At 45.7% G+C, this 21,892-nt stretch overlaps 1 protein-coding gene across 1 annotated transcript in view; it reads right to left on the reverse strand.

The window, feature by feature from the left end:
* Positions 1-8,581, reverse strand: part of LOC139424652 (alpha-1,6-mannosylglycoprotein 6-beta-N-acetylglucosaminyltransferase B-like) — a 162,328-nt gene extending 153,747 nt beyond the window's left edge. Inside the window, exons 1-2 of the mRNA XM_071176695.1 lie at positions 7,967-8,581; positions 1,219-1,331 (exon numbers count right to left, since the gene is read on the reverse strand). Of these exons, the coding sequence (XP_071032796.1) occupies positions 1,219-1,331; positions 7,967-8,034 (181 nt within the window). The 5' untranslated portion in view covers positions 8,035-8,581. The remainder of the gene's footprint in view (positions 1-1,218; positions 1,332-7,966) is intronic.
* Positions 8,582-21,892: the final 13,311 nt, after the last annotated feature.

The raw sequence follows: 21,892 nt of genomic DNA on the forward strand, positions 1-21,892 counted from the left end.
GTACTCAGTCAAAATAAACTGTTGAGGTCCTTCGACAAAAATAACATTACAGAGACCACTGACACAAAGTGTGTGTGAGCGCATGTGTGTGTGTGTCTTAGCTAGACCCGTGGTTCTGCAGGTGGTGCTCCCCGGCAGAATGAAAGGGCCCCTTGTTTCCAGGGCAGACTTAGAGAGAGCAGATGGAACCAGCTCTCCATCTCTCTCTTCTCAATCTTGTCCCACATTGCTGCTGTCGCCCCATTCATTTTCTGCCAATTCATCTGACACACACACACACACACAGACAGGGTTTTCACACGCACGCACACACACACAAATTCCTGTGGTAAACTTCTAGGTTGGACCCTCGGCAGCTCTTAATGAGCTCAGTCCAGATGTCTCCCCAGGCAACAGTGCATGAGTGGTTAATTAATCAAGTGTGCTCACACACACACACACACACACACACACACACACACACACACACACACACACACACACACACACACACACACACACACCACACCTCAACCCTACAACATGCTCTCTCAGAGTTAGAAGGGCTTTACATCAGATTATCCTCCCTTATGAGTTGTTCATCCTCGGCTAAAGGACCTAAATCGCCTTTTATTTTTTTACTCAGGCAGTGGCAGGGACAGCTGCTCGCCAGAGGACCCATCTCTGACTTCACAGTTCACACCTCGTAGAGTAGGAGACAGGGGGGGATTAGACACAGCTCTTTCCCGTCCCGTCATTGGCCTACGGCCTCAGTTGAGGTCATGTGACGCCTGCAGTCAGCCAATGTAATAATGAGATTTCTGTGGTGAGATATTAAGCGGCAGTAAGCAGCCATCAGAGACTCAGCCCCTCACAACAGCCTTCAGAAGACTCTTACCAGACCCCCGATGAGTCGCCAGGGTTACTGCACATACAGCAAGTGTTGATGGAGTCAAACCAGACAGAGCGAGTCTGCCTTCAATGCTGCTGCAGTGTGCATTGCAGACCAATGCTCCCTTAGAAGCGATGCAGTATACTGCACTGCACTCATACGGGGGGATATGTCTCTTTTCTGTGCAGTGCCACAGGGTAATGGTGTATCTGTGTGACCTACTGTAACACCACACCCATAGCTCCCTCTGACTAGACAACCCCCAATAGACAAACCCCCACAGCTCTACTTAGATAGGGCCAGCGACCCACAGGCACTCACACACACAAATAGTGTCTTTTCTCTACCTTCTGTCCGGATGGTGAAGGGGGAGTCCCCAAGCCTCTTGGCTGAGAACTGGCCCCCCAGGGAGGTCATTAGAAAACACAGGCTGAAGAAGCCGATCCCCACCACGAATATCCTGGATGGAGGGATGGGAGGGAAGAGAAGAGAGGGGGAGAGGAGAGAGAGAAGGCATGGATGAGAAGAGGAAGGAGAAGGAGCGACAGTGGGGGAGAATTGATGAAAGAGTGCGGGAGGGAGGAAAGTGAAAGATTTGTTGACGAGAGGAGAGAAGTATGAAGAGAGAGGACGAAGGGAGGAAGAGGAGAAAGGAACCGTCAGAAAACAGATCAAGTACAGCAGCACAGTCAAGAACATGCATTAGGAAACACAGGCAATTAGACCGGCCCAGCCGAGGAAATTAAAGTCAAAATGTCAGGGGCCATTTTAGCTCCCGTCTCCATCCCCCTGCTAACTCGCACCCCATCCAGGCATCCTCAGGTTCCCCAATTAGGGACAAGCAGCTTTTTCCAAAATGCCTATAATTGATGTATTGTGTCACGCACACCAGAGATAAAGAGGAGGCTTCCTCCTTCATTCCCCACGGGGCTAAACGACTGCTGCTGGCTAATTCTATAACGGTCTCTGACAGTGAGGAGAGGAGAGGAGAGGAGTATACTTTACCCACGCTTCATTCTACCTTGACATCCTTGTATGTAGAGTACTTACAGTAGCTACAGTAGATAAACAACCGTCTCTACCCAGCACTACTTTTAAAATGTGCATGTTTACACAGCCAGATACAGTACGCTTCTATACCTACGTATTCTCAGAGCAAGTGCATTGGACCGGTACACTATGTACAGTAGCAACTTATGCAATGCTAACCACATATGCCTTTGTTACTGTGCCAGCAGTGGAAAGCTAGGACCCACAACAGATACAAATGACTGAATAATTCAAACTGTAGCTTGACTCTGAAGCCGAGCGAGTGGAGTTCGCTGGCATGCTGGATTCCGTGAAAGTTTTGACACTCCGTGAACAGTAAACAGCATTGTCATACGAGTTCAGATTTAACATACTGGGATAATTGCAAGTTATTGAACTATGCTGCCAAGAGTGATAAGGAACAACCGGTTAGATAGAACAGTGACTGACGTTAGCGATAGGCACGGTGCTCATAGTAGTCTCATAAGGACAGAGCACGGTGGTTCGGCAGGCAACCAAGGAGACTCTATATATGAGCGAAACCCCTGATTTAGAGAGCATAATGACAGGAAAGGAACCTGAGGTAGGGAAACCATAAAAATATCAGCCTATCTAGAAGTAACAGCATGGAGACATTCATTACAGACGTAGCTATGTTTTTTTCCCCCCAGGAAACTGGAGCATTTTTTAAATATTACGTCCATCTGCTCCACATACTGTGCAGTACGTCTGGATGATTCAATCTCTGTCTGGGGGAGCACAGAGCCGAATCCTGTAACGGATTTGAATCCCATAACATATTTTTATCTGGCGAGGGGGCGGGGGGGGGGGGGGGGAAGGTTTGATTACAGCAGGTTGTATCTTGGATTATCGTCCTGTAGTCCTAACTGGGATTGTGATTATTTACCTGGGCTATGACCATCTGCTCACAAAGCTAGTTGATAAAGTCAGAGGCTTGAGGGGTGCGTCCTAGTACAGTTGAATGGATTCCTTTTCCGTTCCCTTTCCTTTGGGCCACTGACCACAGGTAGGTGGAGTAGTTAACAGTGGAGGCTGCTGAGGGGCGAACGGCTCATAATAATGGCAGGAGCGGAGCAAATGGAACGGCAGCAGACACCCGGAAACCATGGAAACCATGTGCTTGATCTATCTGATACCAAATTCATTTTGTTCAGCTCAGTGAGTAAACTAAGGGACATAAGGGGACAAGGACAGCCATGTGAGACTATGTGGACCCTGTCCAACTCAGAGGGAACAGGAGCTGATTAAACAGATTAAAAGCAAAAGGGCTGAAGTCAACTTCTCTTTCTAATCCCTCATTTCCCAAACTTCTCCCTCTGACCTTCGGGCTTCTTCGGGCTCTATAATCCTGAACAAGGTCATACGGAGTGTGTGTGTGTGTGTTTGTGCGTGTAACGTGTGTCTTCGTGTATGTGTGTGCACGTGTGTGTGCGTGTGTGCGTGCGCGTGTGTGTGTGTGTGTGTATGCATTTACGTATGCTTTGCATGGGCGTGCGTACGTGTCCCTAATGCTTTCTGCACAGAGATGCGGTGTTCTTTTCAATTATGCGTGCTTCGGGAGTGCATGTGCGCCAAAGCGCCGTGCCCCGGGTCCAGTCTCAGGGCGATCGTTTCCACCTTTCCTCCCTTATCGTCTATCCCTATTTCAAAGCCCCTCCATGAGGGTGATAGAGGACCTGAGAGTGATAGAGGGGTGATAATAAATTAGGATTAGACACAGGGCCTGCCTAACTCTCTAATTAAAACGCTTAAAGTAAATGCTTGGGTCGGGTAATTGGATCAGACCCACAGATCCGCTATCTCCTAATTGGCTTGTCCCACGTACCGGCGCTTATCAGATCTCGCTACCCATGTTGATTGAAGTGAACCCGCAGGGCGGCTGGGTTGTTCGGTGCTCAGCGGAATGTTTTCTAATAATTCGGTAGGCTGTTTTTTTCTGCAGTCTTCACTCTTTTACGCTCATTGATACTGAAGTGAATGGGACAATTAGGATTGCCCTCTGTATAATGATTTTCTAATGACTTGTTTTGAATGTAGGCTAGTTCACACAGGCAGACCAATTCTGATCTTTTTTTCCACTAATTGGTCTTTTGAGGGTAGTTGACCTTTTCCCTGTTTTACATTCGCTCTTCTGCTCGGATTTTCCCTAGAAACAAATGGCTTTACTTACTTTTGATATTACACGACTAAAGTTTAGAGACCAAACCGTGTGAAGGTATGGTGTGGCTATTATTAAGCTTTAGCTCCTGCAGGCCTACGATATGAAGGCATGGCGCCCCGGCGCTCCAACTGACTCCGACAGTTGAACTTGAGGTGAGGAAGACTACCAGAGTTAATCCTATAATCAAACAACATAATGCCTATCTCTATACAAAATATTCGGGTCGGAAATTGAAAAATGACCCTAAAGTTTTCATATTTCAAATTACCCTAAAAGTTTTCGCATATCAAAACACAAGGAAAAGTGTTTTTGTCATTTGTTATCCTCTACAGGATCGGTGTCCCGTCCTCGGGAAGATTGAGCTAACGTAGGCTAATGTGATTAGCATGAGGTTGTAAGAAACAACAAAAAAAATCCCAGGACATAAACATATCTGATATGGGCAGAAAGCTTCAATTCTTGTTCATCTAACTGCATGGTCCAGTGTATAGTTGTTGTTACAGTGAAATAATACCATATCAGTTTGTTTGAGAAGAGTGCACAATTATGAACTTAAAAAGCATGAATAAACTAATTAGGCACATTTGGGCAGTCTTGATACAACATTTTGAATAGATATGCAACAGTACATTGGATCAGTCTAAAACTTTGCACATGCACTTCTGCCATCTTGTGCCCAAAGTCTAAATTGCGCCTGAGCTAGAATAATTCATTATGGCCTTTTCTCTTGCATTTCAAAGATGATGGTACAACAAACAAAAAAACGCATGCTTTTTTTCTATGTATTATCTTTTACCAGATCTAATGTGTTATATTCTCCTACATCAATTTAACATTTCCACAAACTACAAAGTGTTTCCTTTCAAACGGTATCAATAATATGCATATCCTTGCTTCAGGTCCTGAGCTACAGGCAGTTACATTTGGGTATATCATTTTAGGCGTAATTTTTTTTTAAAAGGGGCCACTCCTTAAGGCCCCCAAATGTGTCTCATTTGAACAACATCCCTCATTTATTGATGCTGCTGGCTGCGCCAGGTTGGATCTGAATGCATATGGATGTCCATAAAAGGTCTCTAATGTCTCTAATGGTAAATTAAAATCTTCCGTCATGTTTTCCGGGGCCAAGATTTGAGAATATTCACATGAAAATCTGATGCCAATTGGATGGACACCTAGCTATAAACACCCTAAAGACTCTGTCAAGTGCGCTAGTCGACCAGCAGCCCCAAACATCTAAAGAATAAGCTACCAGCCAAACAAGCTTGCAAGAATTGTACTGAATTAAACTCCCCCCTCATACTCATCTGGAGGTTGAGCATTATTTTGTCTCTATCTCTGTGATGTGTCTGTATCTATGTAATGTGTCTGTATCTGTGTAATTGTCTATGTATTGATGAAAAAAAAATAGGGACCACAATGGAAATAAGTCCACGACTTTACCTTGCGAACTTTAGACCGTCCCCTCGCCCATACCCGGGCGCGAACCAGGGACCCTCTGCACACATCAACAACAGTCCAATTGTTGAATGGAAAGAGAAATCTGCTACAAAACAATAATAAGTTGAATGACATTTGGAGATTGTCAAGCCAAGCCTTCTATACTGGGTAAGCCTACAAGGTAGGGAGGGATGTATTTTCTGTTTGTTGATATTGACATTGTTTATTTAGTGTGGTGTTGAAGTGACATTGAAGTGCCGAAGTCAGGATACGCTTTGTTTATTGGTTGTGTGGTGCATTGGCACAAAAACCTGTTGGTGGAAAATTAGTTGCATATATTTTATATAATTATAAATGTTGAACATATGATTGCCCTCTAGCTGATCATTGTCTGCAGCCGGCTCTGACTGTAGTCTAATGAGACAGGCAGGGAGAGTGAGCTTGTCTGTGGTGGTCGGTAAACCCTCAACCTTCTGGCCAGTAGCCCTGCATGGCATTGACTGTGCCACAAAAGCATGCTGAATTGGCAAAGTCGATATCCACGTTTATATACACGGGGTCACTATAGTTATTGTTATTTGTGGTCATAAACATACATTTTGAGTTCATTCTATGGGGGGGGGGGGGGGGGGGGGGGCTGTTGTTCATTTTACTTACAGTACAAGGGGAGGGTCATGTGAGGATCATTTGTAACTTTGGGGAGGGGGGCGCATTTGTTTTTGGGACACCTTGAGTTGGAGCAGCCCCTCCCCCCCAGTAAATCTCGATCTATCCCTAACATCGAATCTTTTCACATCAGATCTTTCTCAGAGCTGATCTGATTGGTCAAAAGACCAATTTAGTGAACAAAATAACAGAATTGGGCTGCCTTATCCAAATGCAGCCTGATTGAACCTCAAATCTGCCCCCTCTGAATTGAGGTCAATGCCTTTGAACCAGAGAAAATGATAGGGGCAACATGGATTACATATACCTTTCACTCATCTACACACAATAGTCCATAATGACAAAGTGAAAACATCATTTTTGCAAATTAAATTCAGAAATGGCTGATTTACATAAGTATTCACATCCCTCTGTCAATACTTTGTAGAAGCACCTTTGGCAGCGATTACAGCTGTGAGTCTTTCTGGGTAAGTCTCTAAGAGCTTTCCACACCTGGATTGTGCAACATTTGCCCATTATTCTTTTTAAAATTCTTCAAGCTCTGTTAAATTGGTTGTTGATCATTTCTAGATAACAGTTTTCAGGTTTTGCCATATATTTTCAAGTAGATGTAAGTCTAAACTGTAACTCGGCCACTAAGTCTAAACTGTAACATTCACGGTCTTGTGTTTTAGGTTATTGTCCTGCTGAAAGGTGAATTCATCTCCCAGTGCCTGGTGGAAAGCAGACTGAACTAGGTTTTCCTCTAGGATTTGACCCGTGCTTAGCTCCGTTTCTTTTTTATCCTGAGAAACTCCCCGGTCCTTAACCACTACAAGCATGCCCATAACATTATACAGCCACCACTATGCTTGGAAATATGGAGAGTGGTACTCATTAATGTGTTGTATTGGATTTGCCACAAACACAACACTTAGTTTTCAGGAAATAAAGTTCATTGCTTTGCCAAATGTTTGCAGTGTTACTTCAGTGCCGTGTTGTAAACAGGATGCATTCTTTTCACTCTGTTAATTAGGTTACTATTGTGGAGTAGCTACAATGATGTTGATACATCCAAATGTTTTTCCTATCACAGCCATTCAACTCTGTAACTGTTTTAAAGTCACCAATCCTTGAATAGTTTATTTCCTTTCTACGGCAACTGAGTTATGAAAGACGCTTGTATCTTTGTGGTGACTAGGTGTATCGAAAAACATTACTCAACTTTGACATTATGGGGTATTGTGTGTAGGCCCTGGTCAAAAGTAATCCACTATATAGCGAATAGGGTGCCATGCTAATGAAGCTTGGGGGATAAGCAGCTCATCACCGCTTGTTAGCTCGCTGGGTTGATAATGCGCTTTACTTATTTACTGTTGACATACGGATCCAGCTGTGAACACGGGAATGTAATCTCTAACTTAATCTCGTTTCTCTGTTAGAGGAGCGGAAGAGAACAGCTGGTGTTGTCGGGAGACTCCGTCGCAGATTACCAAACGCACTCACGCGTATGCAGGATGGTGGATGAAAACACCCATGCAGGCACACGTACTGCTGCCAGTTTATCCGTTTATTGCAATATAATGATGGTCAGGGATTAGGTGTAGCCTATAGACATGCTGGTCATTCAATACATTAATTATCGTCATTGATTAGGTCAAATGACAAATAACCTGTTCATTAAATAACAATTATAGGCTGTGCTTTTAAAAATAAATGTGCTATTCCATTCTATTCATTGTAAATGAATACCAAAGCCCAGAGTGGAAATATTAAGCCATACGTTCTTTGTCTCTTACCTGAACGGTTTGAACGTCACAAGCCATCTTCTAATCATTATTTTACCGTCGATGTTGCCTGTAATCATTTCCCAAAACACTCAACCAAACAAGCGACCCCCGACATCGTTAACCTCGCAACCTGGGACTCGACTGGGTGCTGAAACTGCTGCATGCCGCTTGCGTCTTTGGGCTTCAACGTGCGACAGACCACTGTTAATACTCCGAGAAAATAGTCAAATGTAAGACTGTATCCATGAGTTTTCGTTTAATTGAATCCACGAACATTCGCTTGAACCAGAGTTGTGACTTTTTGAAATTTGAGCGAAATCTGTTCTTATCCTAATATTTAGATTTCATTATGTCACTTTGCAAATTAGATAAATTATCTCCATTTAATCGTTGCAGGTTGTCCAGATAACTGGAACGATACAGTATTGTCCCGTTTGTCGCGTATTAGAGTAGCATTCCTCAAAGCAGATGTGGAAGAAAATATAGACCGAATCAGTTGATTTCCAATGCAACTTGGTCTCAAAAATCCCTGTCCCCAATATGTACTGTGGACTCTCGGAGAACGAAGTCTATTAGGTGCCTTTCTTCTCTGAAGAAAGCAACGAACTAATAATGCGCGTTAGAGCTTTTGTCCTCTCGTATGCTTTGGGGGCTCTACTCAATCTCCTTTTGCCATGAGTGTTTTGGGGTGTCTGGCGCGGGAGGGATGAGAAATTGCAGTGCGTTTGTTAGTTAGGCTGCTACCTTGCGCACGCATTTCGTTATAGCGCCATCTACGGTTTTTGTTCAAGCCACATTTTGCCACCAGTGACATTTATATTAATTAAAGTTTTGCTGAAATAGATAATTTAGTTACCATGCCTTGCATTATCATTGGTCAATTTATAATATTGCATATTGTAAAAACGATATATCCGGTAGCTATTTAAAACAACTATTTTTGTAAGCTACTCATATTCCAATGTATCTTTGTTATAAACTCAACAAAAAAGAAACGTCCTCTCACTCTCCACTGCGTTTATTTTCAGCAAACTTAACATGTGTAAATATTTGTATGAATATAAGATTCAACAACTGAGACATAAACCGAACAACTTCCACAGACATGTGACTAACAGAAATGGAATAATGTGTTCCTGAACAAAAGTAACAGTCGGTATCTGGTGTGGTCACCAGCTGCATTAAGTACTGCAGTGCATCTTCTCCTCATGGACTGCAACAGATTTGCCAGTTCTTGCTGTGAGATGTTTCCCCACATGGCAGAAAACTGACATTTCTGTCTTGCAGGAAATCACACACAAAATGAGCAGTATGGCTGGTGGCATTGTCATGCTGGAGGGTCATGTCAGAATGAGCCTGCAGGAAGGGTACCACATGAGGGAGGAGGACGTCTTCCCTGTAACGCACAGCATTGAGATTGCCTGCATGACAAGAAGCGCAGTCCGATGATGCTGCGACACACAGCCCCAGACCATATAACGGACCCTCCACCTCCAAATCGATCCCGCTCCAGATTACAGGCCTCAGTGTAATGCTCATTCCTCCAAAAATAAACGCGAATCCGACCATCTTTCCTTGTGAGACAAAACCGCGGCTCGTCAGTGAAGAGCACTTTTTGCCAGTGTGTCCCGGTGTAACTCGGGCAGTTGTTGTTGCCATCCTGTACCCGTCCCGCAGGTATGATGTTCGGATGTACCGATCCTGTGCAGGTGTTGTTACATGTGGTCTGCCACTGCGAGGACGATCAGCTGTCGGTCCCGTCTCCCTGTAGCGCTGTCTTAGGCGTCTCACAGTACGAACATTGCAATTTATTGCCCTGGCCACATCTGCAGTCCTCATGCCTCCTTGCAGCATGCCTACGGCACATTCACGCAGATGAGCAGGGACCCTGGGCATCTTTCTTTTGGTGTTTTCCAGAGTCAGTAGAAAGGCCTCTTTAGTGTACTAAGTTTTCATAACTGTGACCTTAATTGCCTACCGTCTGTAAGCTGTTAGTGTCTTAACGATCGTCCACAGGTGCATGTTCATTAATTGTTTATGGTTCATTGAACAAGCATGGGAAACCGTGTTTAAACCCTTTACAATCAAGATCTGTGAAGTTATTTGGATTTTTACGAATTATCTTTGAAAGACCGGGTCCTGAAAAACGGACGTTTCTTTTTTTGCTGAGTTCAGCTGTTGGTGTCTATTTCAGGACCAAGGACAGCAACCAAACTCTACATCGATTCGGATGCAACAGTGACACCCAGCGGTCACTTGTTGAATGGTGAACATGGATTCGCTTCGTAATAACTATACTGCAATGTTGCTTCATTAGTCATTAGTCATTATTTATATCTGCATCCAGAACACACTGAGCTGTCCTCTATCAAGGTAAGAAGTTAGTGGTTTGATTAACTATAAACTGAAACTGAATTTGTGGCATTTCATCTAGGGAAGATAAAGTAAGTCATTGAGCTGCTCAAATCGCTGAATGTGAAACTATCATCAGAATTGAATCTGACACACAATAAGCTATAAGACTACTCTGCACATTACCCGTGGGCCCGGAATGGGCCGAGGTATCAAAAAAGAACCAAAAAGGAGAGAAAATCATATTCAGACACATCACAAGTCCCATCACACTTTCCAGCTCTCTGAATCACTGGTGCGGTGGAGCAAAAATCAGCACAGAGCGAGTCAGTGTGAGAGCAGATCTGTAGGGGCCCAAATGGAGATGACAGAAAATAGAAATCTCCAGCCCAGTCGTGCATGAGAGAGAGACACTGATGTGTCATTTTGACTGACAGGCAGCGCATTGGCCCTCCAAATGAAGGGGCAATATCACTGGCTCAGGGACTCTCTGTCTTGGTCGGTTCTCAGTCTGTTGTGAAGAAAACACTATTGTGAATTCCTGTGCGTTTCGGTAGAAGCTGTAAAAATCATAATAAACAGGTATCCCTAATTCACAAGATTTTACACTCTCTACCGAAATGCACAGGAAGGGAATTCACTTTCCATATTAGGCGGCAGCCTCCTGTGGCTGAGCATGTGTTGCTTCCAGCCTGTCAGAAATGGATAACAAAACATAATTATATTCTATTCTTTCCATGTCCCCTGCAAATTCTTGTGGATGCTTGCGCGCGCGCGCGCACACACACACACACACACACACACACACACACACACACACACACACACACACACACACACACACACACACACACACACACACACCAACGAGAAGAGAGATCAACGCAGTCTAAAGATCATTCTGTCACAGACATACACTCATTTGCTCTGCAGTGGCACGGGGCTCCACTCCTCACAGTGGGCACAAATAACCCTTTAACACCATTGGTTGTTTACTGAGGCACGTAGTGTTATGGCTAAACTTGCTCCATGTACAGCTCTGCACCATAGTGGATCCAGCCCAATGTTCAGTACCTGCTGTCAGCATCACTTGTGGTTTATGGATGTTGCAGTGATCCAACTACAGCCAATGTCCCACTCATTCTGGTACTCAACGCACATTGGAATCCCTCCTTATGGCCGCAGACTGTGTATAAAGCCTGGTCCTTGTCCGAGTGTTATACATGAGGGATGCATGACATTGTGAAATCAGCGTAACTGGTGTCCTCCATATGCCATACCAACGGACTGTAACAGCAGGTAGACAGACAGGAGGGGGTATGGCGCCAGCGTCAGTAACAGAGAGAAAGAAGCCATTTCATTTCTCGAGCTTCAAAAAAAAAATGTGATCTGATTTCTGATGACACAAGTCGTCTGTGTTCTATTACCAAGGGGAACAAAACCTATGAAATAATGTTAGTCTGGTGGAGGATTGTAAATCACTAACGTGCAGTTGGCTAGATTGTAGGCTTCTGGACACGGCTGATAACAGAACCATGTGTTGAAAAGGAGAAGCTGTTTGCGTGGTGAAAAAAGGAGAGTGAATTGATTTGTGTCAAAGGCTTCCTCGCTTCTCGTTAGGTTTATATTTGAACAGAGAGCAAGAACACAGGCCATGCAGAACGTCATTTTAAATCCGTTGTTTTGCCAGCCAATGAGGACAGTTGAGGTGAGGTCAATACTGTTGGCTGGGGATACTTCCTCTGTTTTGAGTAATACACTATGATCACATACTCTACTGCCTATCAGGATAAAGGTAGGGCCCAGATGCAGACCGTATCGAAGTAGCAATGTTTATTACAGAAACAGGGGAAAAGGTACAGGACGGCAGGCAGGCTCAGGGTCAGGCAGAGGTCGGTCATCCAGAGACGGGGCAAAGGAACAGGACGGCAGGCAGGCACAGGCAGAGTGGTCAGGCGGGCGGGCTCGGGGTCAAGACAGGCAAGGGTCAGAACCAGGAGTTACGAGAAAAGAGAGACTGGGGAAAAGCAGGCGCTGAACACAAAGAACACTGGTTGACTTGACAAACAAGACGAACTGGCAACAGACAAACAGAGAACACCGGTATAAATAGACAGGAGATAATGGGGATGATGGGCGACACCTGGAGGGGGTGGAGACAATCACAAAGGCAGGTGAAACAGATCAGGGTGTGACACTGCCAATGCTACCGATCTAATTGAATTCACAATGGCGCCTTAAGGAACACTACAGGTAGCAATGTACTGTCACTACTGAAAGGCTTTTGCCATGGTATGTTAACCCTGTAAATAGAAACCATACAGGAGAGGGGAATTATGAGAAACAGATTATAATCGAAAATAGCATTTGTAGACAGAGTACACACATGATCCATATGTCCATGTTTGGCTTGGGAGCTAGCTAGTTGACAAATGGAGCACTTCAAGTAGCTTTGATTCTGGGCTCAATGCCAAGCTAAACCTAGCCCAACTCAGCCCAAGTTTAGGACTCCTCAGTCAAAAGAGTAAACCAATACGATTCAGGCTGCATCTCGATCGTCTTCTACTTGTGTCCTTCACATTTACTGGCGCTAATCTGAACAGAGGATGAAAGCAATGTGGATCCTATCAGGTGAGTACTGTCACCTGTCCAGTCCTTTGTGATGGAGTAAAGGTTAGACAGGAAGAGCAACAAGTAAGCCTATTTAAACGATCAGTTTCACTTTCCTCGCCCTCCTCTTCTCCTTGGCTAATTGGGTGTCCGAGAGTCGAGATAAACAAACCAAAAACAATTCATTAAAGGCTGAGCTGTAACTGAAAAAAAGAAGCTAATGAATAAATCGTTCATCATTCTGTCTGTGTCCCAAATGGCATCCTATTCCGTATACGTTGCACTATTTTGACCTGGACCCATAGGGCTCTGGTCAGCACTAGTGCACTAAAGAGTGAATAGGGTGCTATTTGGGACAGACCCTCTGTTCTTTCCTAACTGACCGTTCTATGGTTTCTCATTGCAACATCTTTTTAATCCAATTAGCAATCCCTTTCTTTGGACTAATGGATGTGAAAATATTTTACAAAGAGGGGGGAGCGATGCAGACAAATGGAGGGATGAAGGGAATCGATGGAGGAGTGGAGAAGACAGATCAGATGTAACAATGACGGACATTGACCCATCTGTAATGAATGAGGGAAATCAGTGGGAGGAGCACATTTTTTATTGACATTTTTTCTGTGTCGGAGGTTTGATTTTATTGCGTGTTTGTGTGTGTGTGTGTGTGTGTGTGTGTGTGTGTGTGTGTGTGTGTGTGTGTGTGTGTGTGTACATGAACATTCAAGAGGCGTTCTCAATCTCAGGTGTAATAAACATGCAAATACTTCCCTCTCATCTCAATCTGACACGTTTACACAAAGGAATAGCCTACTGCTACAATGGCACGCATACACACCACACACACGTTGGTCCCAGCATGGTAGAGTTCAAGCCCTCTAAGTGGCTGAGCAGTAGTATGTTTTAAGAGTGACAGTCACACACGGGCGTCCTGTTGTCTCTCCGTGCTTAGTGTGACAAAGATGGCAGCTGGAAAGCCAGGGGATGACACCTCTACGTCTCCTCTGAAATTAACCAGCCAACCAATCTCTTCCGTAATTCAGATTTCCCTCCGCAGGTTGAAATAATACAAAAAGGCCGGAATATGACACTGAGGTAGGCCTGTTTCAGCACCTCCTGCCAGGAGTGTGTCCAAATAGTGTGATGATTGCCCAGCTCTCTAGCTACAGCACACACCCCCTGGAAACTCTACACACACACACACACACACACACACACACACACACACACACACACACACACACACACACACACACACACACACACACACACACACACACACACACACACACACCTAAATCTTTCTCAGGTACTGGCATCTGCTCTGCCCTCACACACCTAATAACAGATGTGTTTTACATAGCGCTTTTCATTACAACCAGAATCTCAAAGATTCTTATTACATGTGGTGCAGGAAGTTCAACTTAGTGCAGCGCGGTAACATTTGGCACTCTGTAACTGCTGTTTATTTGCCTGTAGTCCAAAACCAGAACAAGGTTCATCACGACACAGGAATTTGAATGAATCTCAACGTCTTAGCGCAGATACTGGAAAAGATGATTGACATTCCACTAAACTGTAGCTCTGAGAATGAACAGGGTGAGTCTTTAAAAGTGAAAGCAAACTCTGCTTGACGTTCCAGAAGAGCGAAGTGTGAAAAGTGGCTTGCAAAAGTGTCTCTCCCCATTGAGGATTTCTCCTGTCCTGTGTGCTGGGACATCTTCAGAGATCCTGTCGCCATGTCGTGTTGCCACAGCTTCTGTAAAACCTGTCTGCGGGGATTCTGGAAAGAGTGCGGATCTCAAGAGTGTCCCGTCTGCAGGAGAAGATCCTCAAAGTTTGAGCCTCCTAATAACCCATCTGTAAAGAACCTGTGTGAAGCCTTCTGAAAGGAAAAGGAGTCAGAGAGCTTCAGCGGGGTCTGAGGTGTTCTGCAGTCTGCACTGTGAGCAACTCAAGCTCTTCTGTCGGGAAGGATGAACAGGCTATCTGTTCGGTGTGTCATGATTCAAGGGAACACAAAGGTCATGACTGCATCGCCATAGATGAAGCTGCAAAAATTCATTAAGTAGGCAACATGTGGTCATTTTAAAAGTCTCCCCAACATTTAGATATTTGGAAGAGGGAATTACTTATTAAACTACGGATGTAGGGATCTATTCAATCTGTATTGCTGAAGTGTTACAGATTGCGCAATAGACATTTAAAGGTCATTTCCGTTTGCGTGTCCGCTAACGCCTTTAAATTACAATCACGCTGTAACGCTGAACTTCCTCGATACGGATTGAATACAGCCTTTTGACTAATCTGTACGCTTGGGTACACTGGCATGTTTTACTTAATTTATAGAAGGAAGTCCAAGGTGAACTGGAGCCATTGCAGGAGAAACTGAAGATCTTTAAAGAAGTCAAGCTCACCTGTGATGAAACAGCACAGCATAACATGGGGATAATGATGAGTGCCGTAACAGATCCACCATGGAATTTTCCTTCTAAATGATCCCACTCACTCTTTAACAATGTCAGTATCATGATACATGGGATGGGGATATGGGTATATATGGGGTGTTTTTCATACTTTTGATGTATATACGTAGTAATATCCCCAGATGAGTATGACAATGAGTCTCATCATATAGTGAGTCAGGACCCCCGGAGGTTCAGAGTACAGGAGCAGAGGAGGGCTGACCTTCTCTGACCCGGATAATAACACACATCTACTTACATTGCCTCTCGGTTTCACTGAGCCGCTCGTTCCAGTATTTCATACATACAGCAAGTTAAAGAGCCTACCAGTGAAGACCTCTGTAACAGTGGAACGACACAGTTGAAGTTGACACCACCTCAGTCCGTAATTATATACAGTATAATATATCACTATCTCCATCTGTTGAATAATCTTGCTTCAAGGAATCTTTAATAAAACCATCGATCTCCGAAATGGTCAGTTTTTCTACATTTCCAAAATCTGTTTTTATGAACACACAAACTAACTGCTGCGGTGCTGTAAATCGACAGGGTACCGCAACGGTGCAGCCAGTGTGTTGACTGGAGGGCTGAGGGAACCAGAGGTGCCACACAGGCCCCAGGATGAGACTGTGCCTGATGGGTCCACAGGCCCCAGGATGAGACTGTGACTGATGGGTCCACAGGCCCCAGGATGAGACTGTGACTGATGGGTTCACAGGCCCCAGGATGAGACTGTGACTGATGGGTCCACAGGCCCCAGGATGAGACTGACTGATGGGTCCACAGGCCCCAGGATGAGACTGTGACTGATGGGTCCACAGGCCCCAGGATGAGACTGTGACTGATGGGTCCGCAGGCCCCAGGGTGAGACTGTGACTGATGGGTCCACAGGCCCCAGGATGAGACTGTGACTGATGGGTCCACAGGCCCCAGGATGAGACTGTGACTGATGGGTCCACAGGCCCCAGGATGAGACTGTGACTGATGGGTCCACAGGCCCCAGGATGAGACTGTGACTGATGGGTCTACAGGCCCCAGGATGAGACTGTGACTGTTGGGACCGCAGGCCCCAGGATGAGACTGTGACTGATGGGTCCACAGGCCCCAGGATGAGACTGTGACTGATGGGTCCACAGGCCCCAGGATGAGACTGTGACTGATGGGTCCACAGGCCCCAGGATGAGACTGTGACTGATGGGACCGCAGGCCCCAGGATGAGACTGTGACTGATGGGTCCACAGGCCCCAGGATGAGACTGTGACTGATGGGTCCACAGGCCCCAGGATGAGACTGTGACTGATGGGTCCACAGGCCCCAGGATGAGACTGTGACTGATGGGTCCGCAGGCCCCAGGATGAGACTGTGACTGATGGGTCCACAGGTCCCAGGATGAGACTGTGACTGATGGGCCCACAGCGTAACAGAGGGTGAGAAGAGAAACATATCGAGGGCAAGTCCCATTGGAAAGACCACCTTCACACTCTCCCTCACAGAAACATACACAGACAGCCCTTTCCAACAGTGGTCAAATCCGATCTCCCTCTGTAATAGCAATTGCTCATTCACTGCAGTCCAACAGCCTGAGACATCCAGTCTAGAAGGAGGAGTAGCATCACCAGGTGGACAGCCTCTCACACCCCACTGTTTATTCAGAGCTCCGGCTCCCTTCCAGTCCCACGCACAGTCAGATTCATAATGAGATTCATGCCCGGGCTACGCTGCAGTGAGGCCCACGGGGTGGAAGCAGGTGGATTTCCCGTGTCAATCAAATAGTTTTTATTACTTATGGAAAGCAAATAAGTTTTTTGTTTGGTGTCTGCAGTGCATGTTGTTTTTTTGGTGAGTACTCCTCTGAGTGCCTGTACTCTGTCCATCCCTGTTCTGATGCTGTGACCATTCCCTGACACCATACCACACCTAATAAAAGTCTTGCCTGCTGTTGTGTGGGGGCTCAGTGCTAATATCAAAGGGCGGAAGAGGAGAGGGATAAAGAGGGAGAGAGAGAGAGAAAGAGACGGGGGGGGGGGGGGGGGGGGGGGGGGGAGAGAAATATGGACAGGGAAATGAAGTAACAGCTTTTGGAGCCAGAGCAATCTGAGCTGAAAATGAGCATTTTACCTCATTGAGAGGATTCCTGCTTTCTCATGCTGGGCACAAACATCCTTATCTTTCAGCTTCAAAACTCCAGCTTGGAAAACTCTGGGTCCTTCCTCTGCTCTTCTTCCTGCAAAACGGTATCCTCATGCCCCCTCTGAGTTTTTCTTCGTTCCCTGCTGGGACATTAAAGTAATATTTAAGACATGTTAAATAGCTTATTTAGCATAGCTCTAGCCTGGTTACAGATCCGTTTGTGCTACCATAGGAGTTGGCAATACCATAGAAATAGAATCTATAGAAGGGTTGTCACGCCCTGACCATAGTTTACTTTGTATTTTCTATGTTTTGATTGGTCAGGGTGTGATCTGAGTGGGTATTCTATGTTTCATGTCTTGTTTGTCTATTTCTATGTTCAGCCTGATATGGTTCTCAGTCAGAGGCAGGTGTTCGTCATTGTCTCTGATTGGGAACCATATTTAGGTAGCCTGGGTTTCACTGTGTGTTTGTGGGTGATTGTTCCTGTCTATGTGTTTTTCACCAGATAGGCTGTTTAGGTTTTCGTTACGTTCTTCACGTTCTTTATTTTGTAGTGTTTGCATTGATTCGTGTTTTACGTTTGTTCATTAAAACATGGATCGCAATCTACACGCTGCATTTTGGTCCGACTCTCCTTCACATACAGAAAACCGTTACAAGGGTCTTGGAACCCATAACCCTGGCAATTTGACTGGTACACTCACAATGGCTTACAGCCTAATTGACTTTAATAGGCACCCCTGTTCTATAGATTGTATTTCTATGGGCAATACAGCACAAAGGATCTGGGTTTGGACAACCCTTAGCTAGCCCGGAGGTGGAAATGCGAACAGGAGGACTGATGCTATCTTGTTTTCAATGTAGCAATAAAAAGCCATAGCAAAATCAATTGAGGTTTATTGAGGACGGTGGTGTACTTAAGGTCAAAGAGGGACGATGGAATCCTACTCTTTACACGGCAATGTCCTGTAGACAGAGACGCTGTTTACTTCCGGGTCAGATAGGCAGAAAAACAACGTTTCTTTCATTTTCTACTCATCTTTCATTTGTGACGATGTAAGTTGTTGAATAACAATATATTTAAAAGACACTATTCAACCTCGTTTTAAAAGGAACTGGAGTTGGTAGCGTCCCATGTTATGCTCTATGTCTTCGATGGTGGCTTGCCGCCCAACTCTGCCTGCCGGCAGAGCGAGACCCTGCGCCTGAATTGTCTAGGAATATCAGAGGGATGACGGTGTCCTAAATAGGACAAATGGTGGTGGGTCCCGCGGAGGCAGTGATGTGTTAAGCTCAGGCATTGTTGGTGGGAGGGTGTGGGGCAGACTGGATTAAACCCGTGAATCATCATTGGGGAGATCTAGTCTATGTTCAAAATGGCACCCTGTTCCCTATATAGGGCATTACTTTTGACCAGGGCCCATGACAACCCATGCACTAAATGTGAGTGTGATTGTGGCTCATCCTGGACACTCTCTCTCTCTCTCTCTCGGAGTCACACCTCTGTTTGTTTGTACTACAGTGTATAAATGGGACAATTTCATCCTGGCTCCTTAGCCACGCAGTCAGAAGGACACTCAGGAATCTCCATAGCCACAAACAGCTCTCTCCGGTTAGGATTCACATTCACGATGTAGTGGTGGGAAATGACTTAATGTGTCACATTCAAGCAGATACATACAGGGTGGTGAAATATATAGATATGCTCCATGACGGAGTAATGGGCGGGTGTTTTAGAGAGAGGGGGGGGGGGTCAGAGAGAGAGAGGGGGGAGAGTCAGAGAGAGAGAGGGGGGAGAGTCAGAGAGAGAGAGGGGGGAGAGTCAGAGAGAGAGAGGGGGGAGAGTCAGAGAGTGAGAGGGGGGAGAGTCAGAGAGAGAGAGGGGGGAGAGTCAGAGAGTGAGAGGGGGGAGAGTCAGAGAGTGAGAGGGGGGAGAGTCAGAGAGTGAGAGGGGGGAGAGTCAGAGTGAGAGGGGGGAGAGTCAGAGTGAGAGGGGGGAGAGTCAGAGAGAGAGAGGGGGGAGAGTCAGAGAGAGAGAGGGGGGAGAGTCAGAGAGACAGGGGGAGAGTCAGAGAGACAGGGGGGAGAGTCAGAGAGACAGGGGGGAGAGTTAGAGAGACAGGGGGGAGGGGGAGAGACAGGGGGGAGAGTCAGAGACAGGGGGGAGAGTCAGAGACAGGGGGGAGAGTCAGAGAGACAGGGGGGAGAGACAGGGGGGAGAGTCAGAGAGGAGAGTCAGAGACAGGGAGGAGAGTCAGAGAGACAGGGGGGAGAGTCAGAGAAACAGGGGGGAGAGACAGGGGGGAGAGTCAGAGAGGAGAGTCAGAGACAGGGAGGAGAGTCAGAGAGACAGGGGGGAGAGTCAGAGAAACAGGGGGGAGAGTCAGAGAGACAGAGGGGGGTGTGTAGCCTGTATATTGCCCATAAAAATGATAGAAACACCCAGCCCTCTTCTCCCTCAACTCCACACTCCATCATTTATTTAGTCACGGTGAGGTGTCACCACCAGTTTGTCACTTTGAATGTGATTGGCTATGACACGCACAGGCTGCCATGCCACCATGCCAGCTGAATACTTATGTCCCCCCTTAATTGCCTGTAACAACACAGATGGGGGGAGGGGGGGGGGGGGACCAGGGGAAAACTCTAAATAACAGAATGCCATGGAGTTCCCCTCATCTGAGAAAGTCAGCGGGAATGAGTCAGCGGTGTTCCCTGATCCCGAGGTCGCTCCTGCCGGGAACGTGTGATCTCATGCCAGCGGTATGTGAATCGGGAAGACGGACAAGTGAGATGACGACACAACTAGAGTCCCCTTTAACAGCCTTTAAAGCAGTGGGGTATCTGTGAGTCTGGCTAAATCAAAGTCTGTATTAAAGACCCACTCTCTGATATTTCCAGCTGGTTTTGATCATTTAAACGACATTAAGCTCATTCCATTGAGGGCAAAGTGTCTGTGGGTTTTTGCGCCTCCCTTGTACTTGATTGATGAATTTAAGGTCACTAATTAGTAAGGAACTCCCCTCACCTGGTTGTCTAGGTCTTAATTGAAAGGAAAAACCCAAAACCTGCAAACACCCGGCCCACCATGGAATGAGTTTGACACCCCTGATTTAAATGAATGGTATATAGGCCTACCCATTGAGGAGTGGGTCTTTAAAAGGAGGGTGGCAGAAATATCAGAAATAAGATGTGACTTTTAATCGACATGTCAGGAAACAGCCTTAAACAGGTTGTCAGGGTGACACCATTGAAAGGGCGTTTCGTACATTTCTGTCTCCAAACGCTTGGAGGCATTTCGATTGGTCGTAATGATCAGCCTGGTAGGAGGGGATATCCAAGCAGAGGAACATCTCCTGAATCGAAGCCACGTCCATTTCAATTTGTCCATTTCAATTTGGGTGTCACATTGGCAAGCATGGAGCTCAAAGTCAAACTCAACATAACGACTTCAAATTAATATATAGTAAGCACACACTTGCAGAAATGCTGTAAAATTCACAAAATGGATGGATGGGCATGTTAGTTAATAAACTTAAGCGACGCATGAAAATAACGGTATAGATGAATGGGAGCGTATAAGTAATACTTATGCTTATATTCATAAAGCTTCACATTGAAGGTTAGGGAGACGCTATGTATTTAGCAAGTTACTTCACGGTATCATAGCAGCATAGCCTATCAAATAATGACATGCCGCTAGCTAGCTAACGTAGCTACATAGCTAGCTAGCTATAAACAAAACTTAGCGACTTACCAACACACTGGTCTCAGGTTTTACGTCCAGGCCATCTCCCGACGTTTGTTGAACAACTTCATGGAAGCCCATTATCACTAGAGTAGCTATTTCCTGATACAAGGGCAAGTACTAACCACACGTTGTCTGGGGAAGAGGTTCCAGTGGGCAAATTTGTTTTGTGTGACCCGGTGCCCCAGGTGGGCAGGGTTTGCTCATGTTCGACCATTCCATTGGTCCTCCTAAGGAGAGGTCTCTGCCCACCCAGGGCGCCGAGCCATGCAAAGCGAACTCGCCCAGCCTTTTCACAGGCTCCATAACGTGTTAACAGGTCGAAAATGGGCATGAATTGTTGTCATAATTGTAATCCAAACCAAACCCTCAAGTAAGTCTGACTAAACTCTATTTTGGAAGAGACTGATTTTATGAGCAAAATTATCCTATTTACATTTGTAGCCAATTTTGACACTAGAATTAGCGTTTCTTACTCATATCGATGCCACATGGGCAGTTTAAATTCAGAGAAGTTGGTTTTAAGGGGTAGTTTGCCTTAAATGAATTCAGCTTGGTGAGAGCGGTGGGTTCTGACGTGTGGTCAACCTGTGAGTTGCACGATGGCTGGCGTTAGTGGTAGCT

This window comes from Oncorhynchus clarkii, chromosome 13, assembly GCF_045791955.1.
Source record: "Oncorhynchus clarkii lewisi isolate Uvic-CL-2024 chromosome 13, UVic_Ocla_1.0, whole genome shotgun sequence".
In the NCBI taxonomy this organism is placed as follows: Eukaryota; Metazoa; Chordata; class Actinopteri; order Salmoniformes; family Salmonidae; genus Oncorhynchus; species Oncorhynchus clarkii.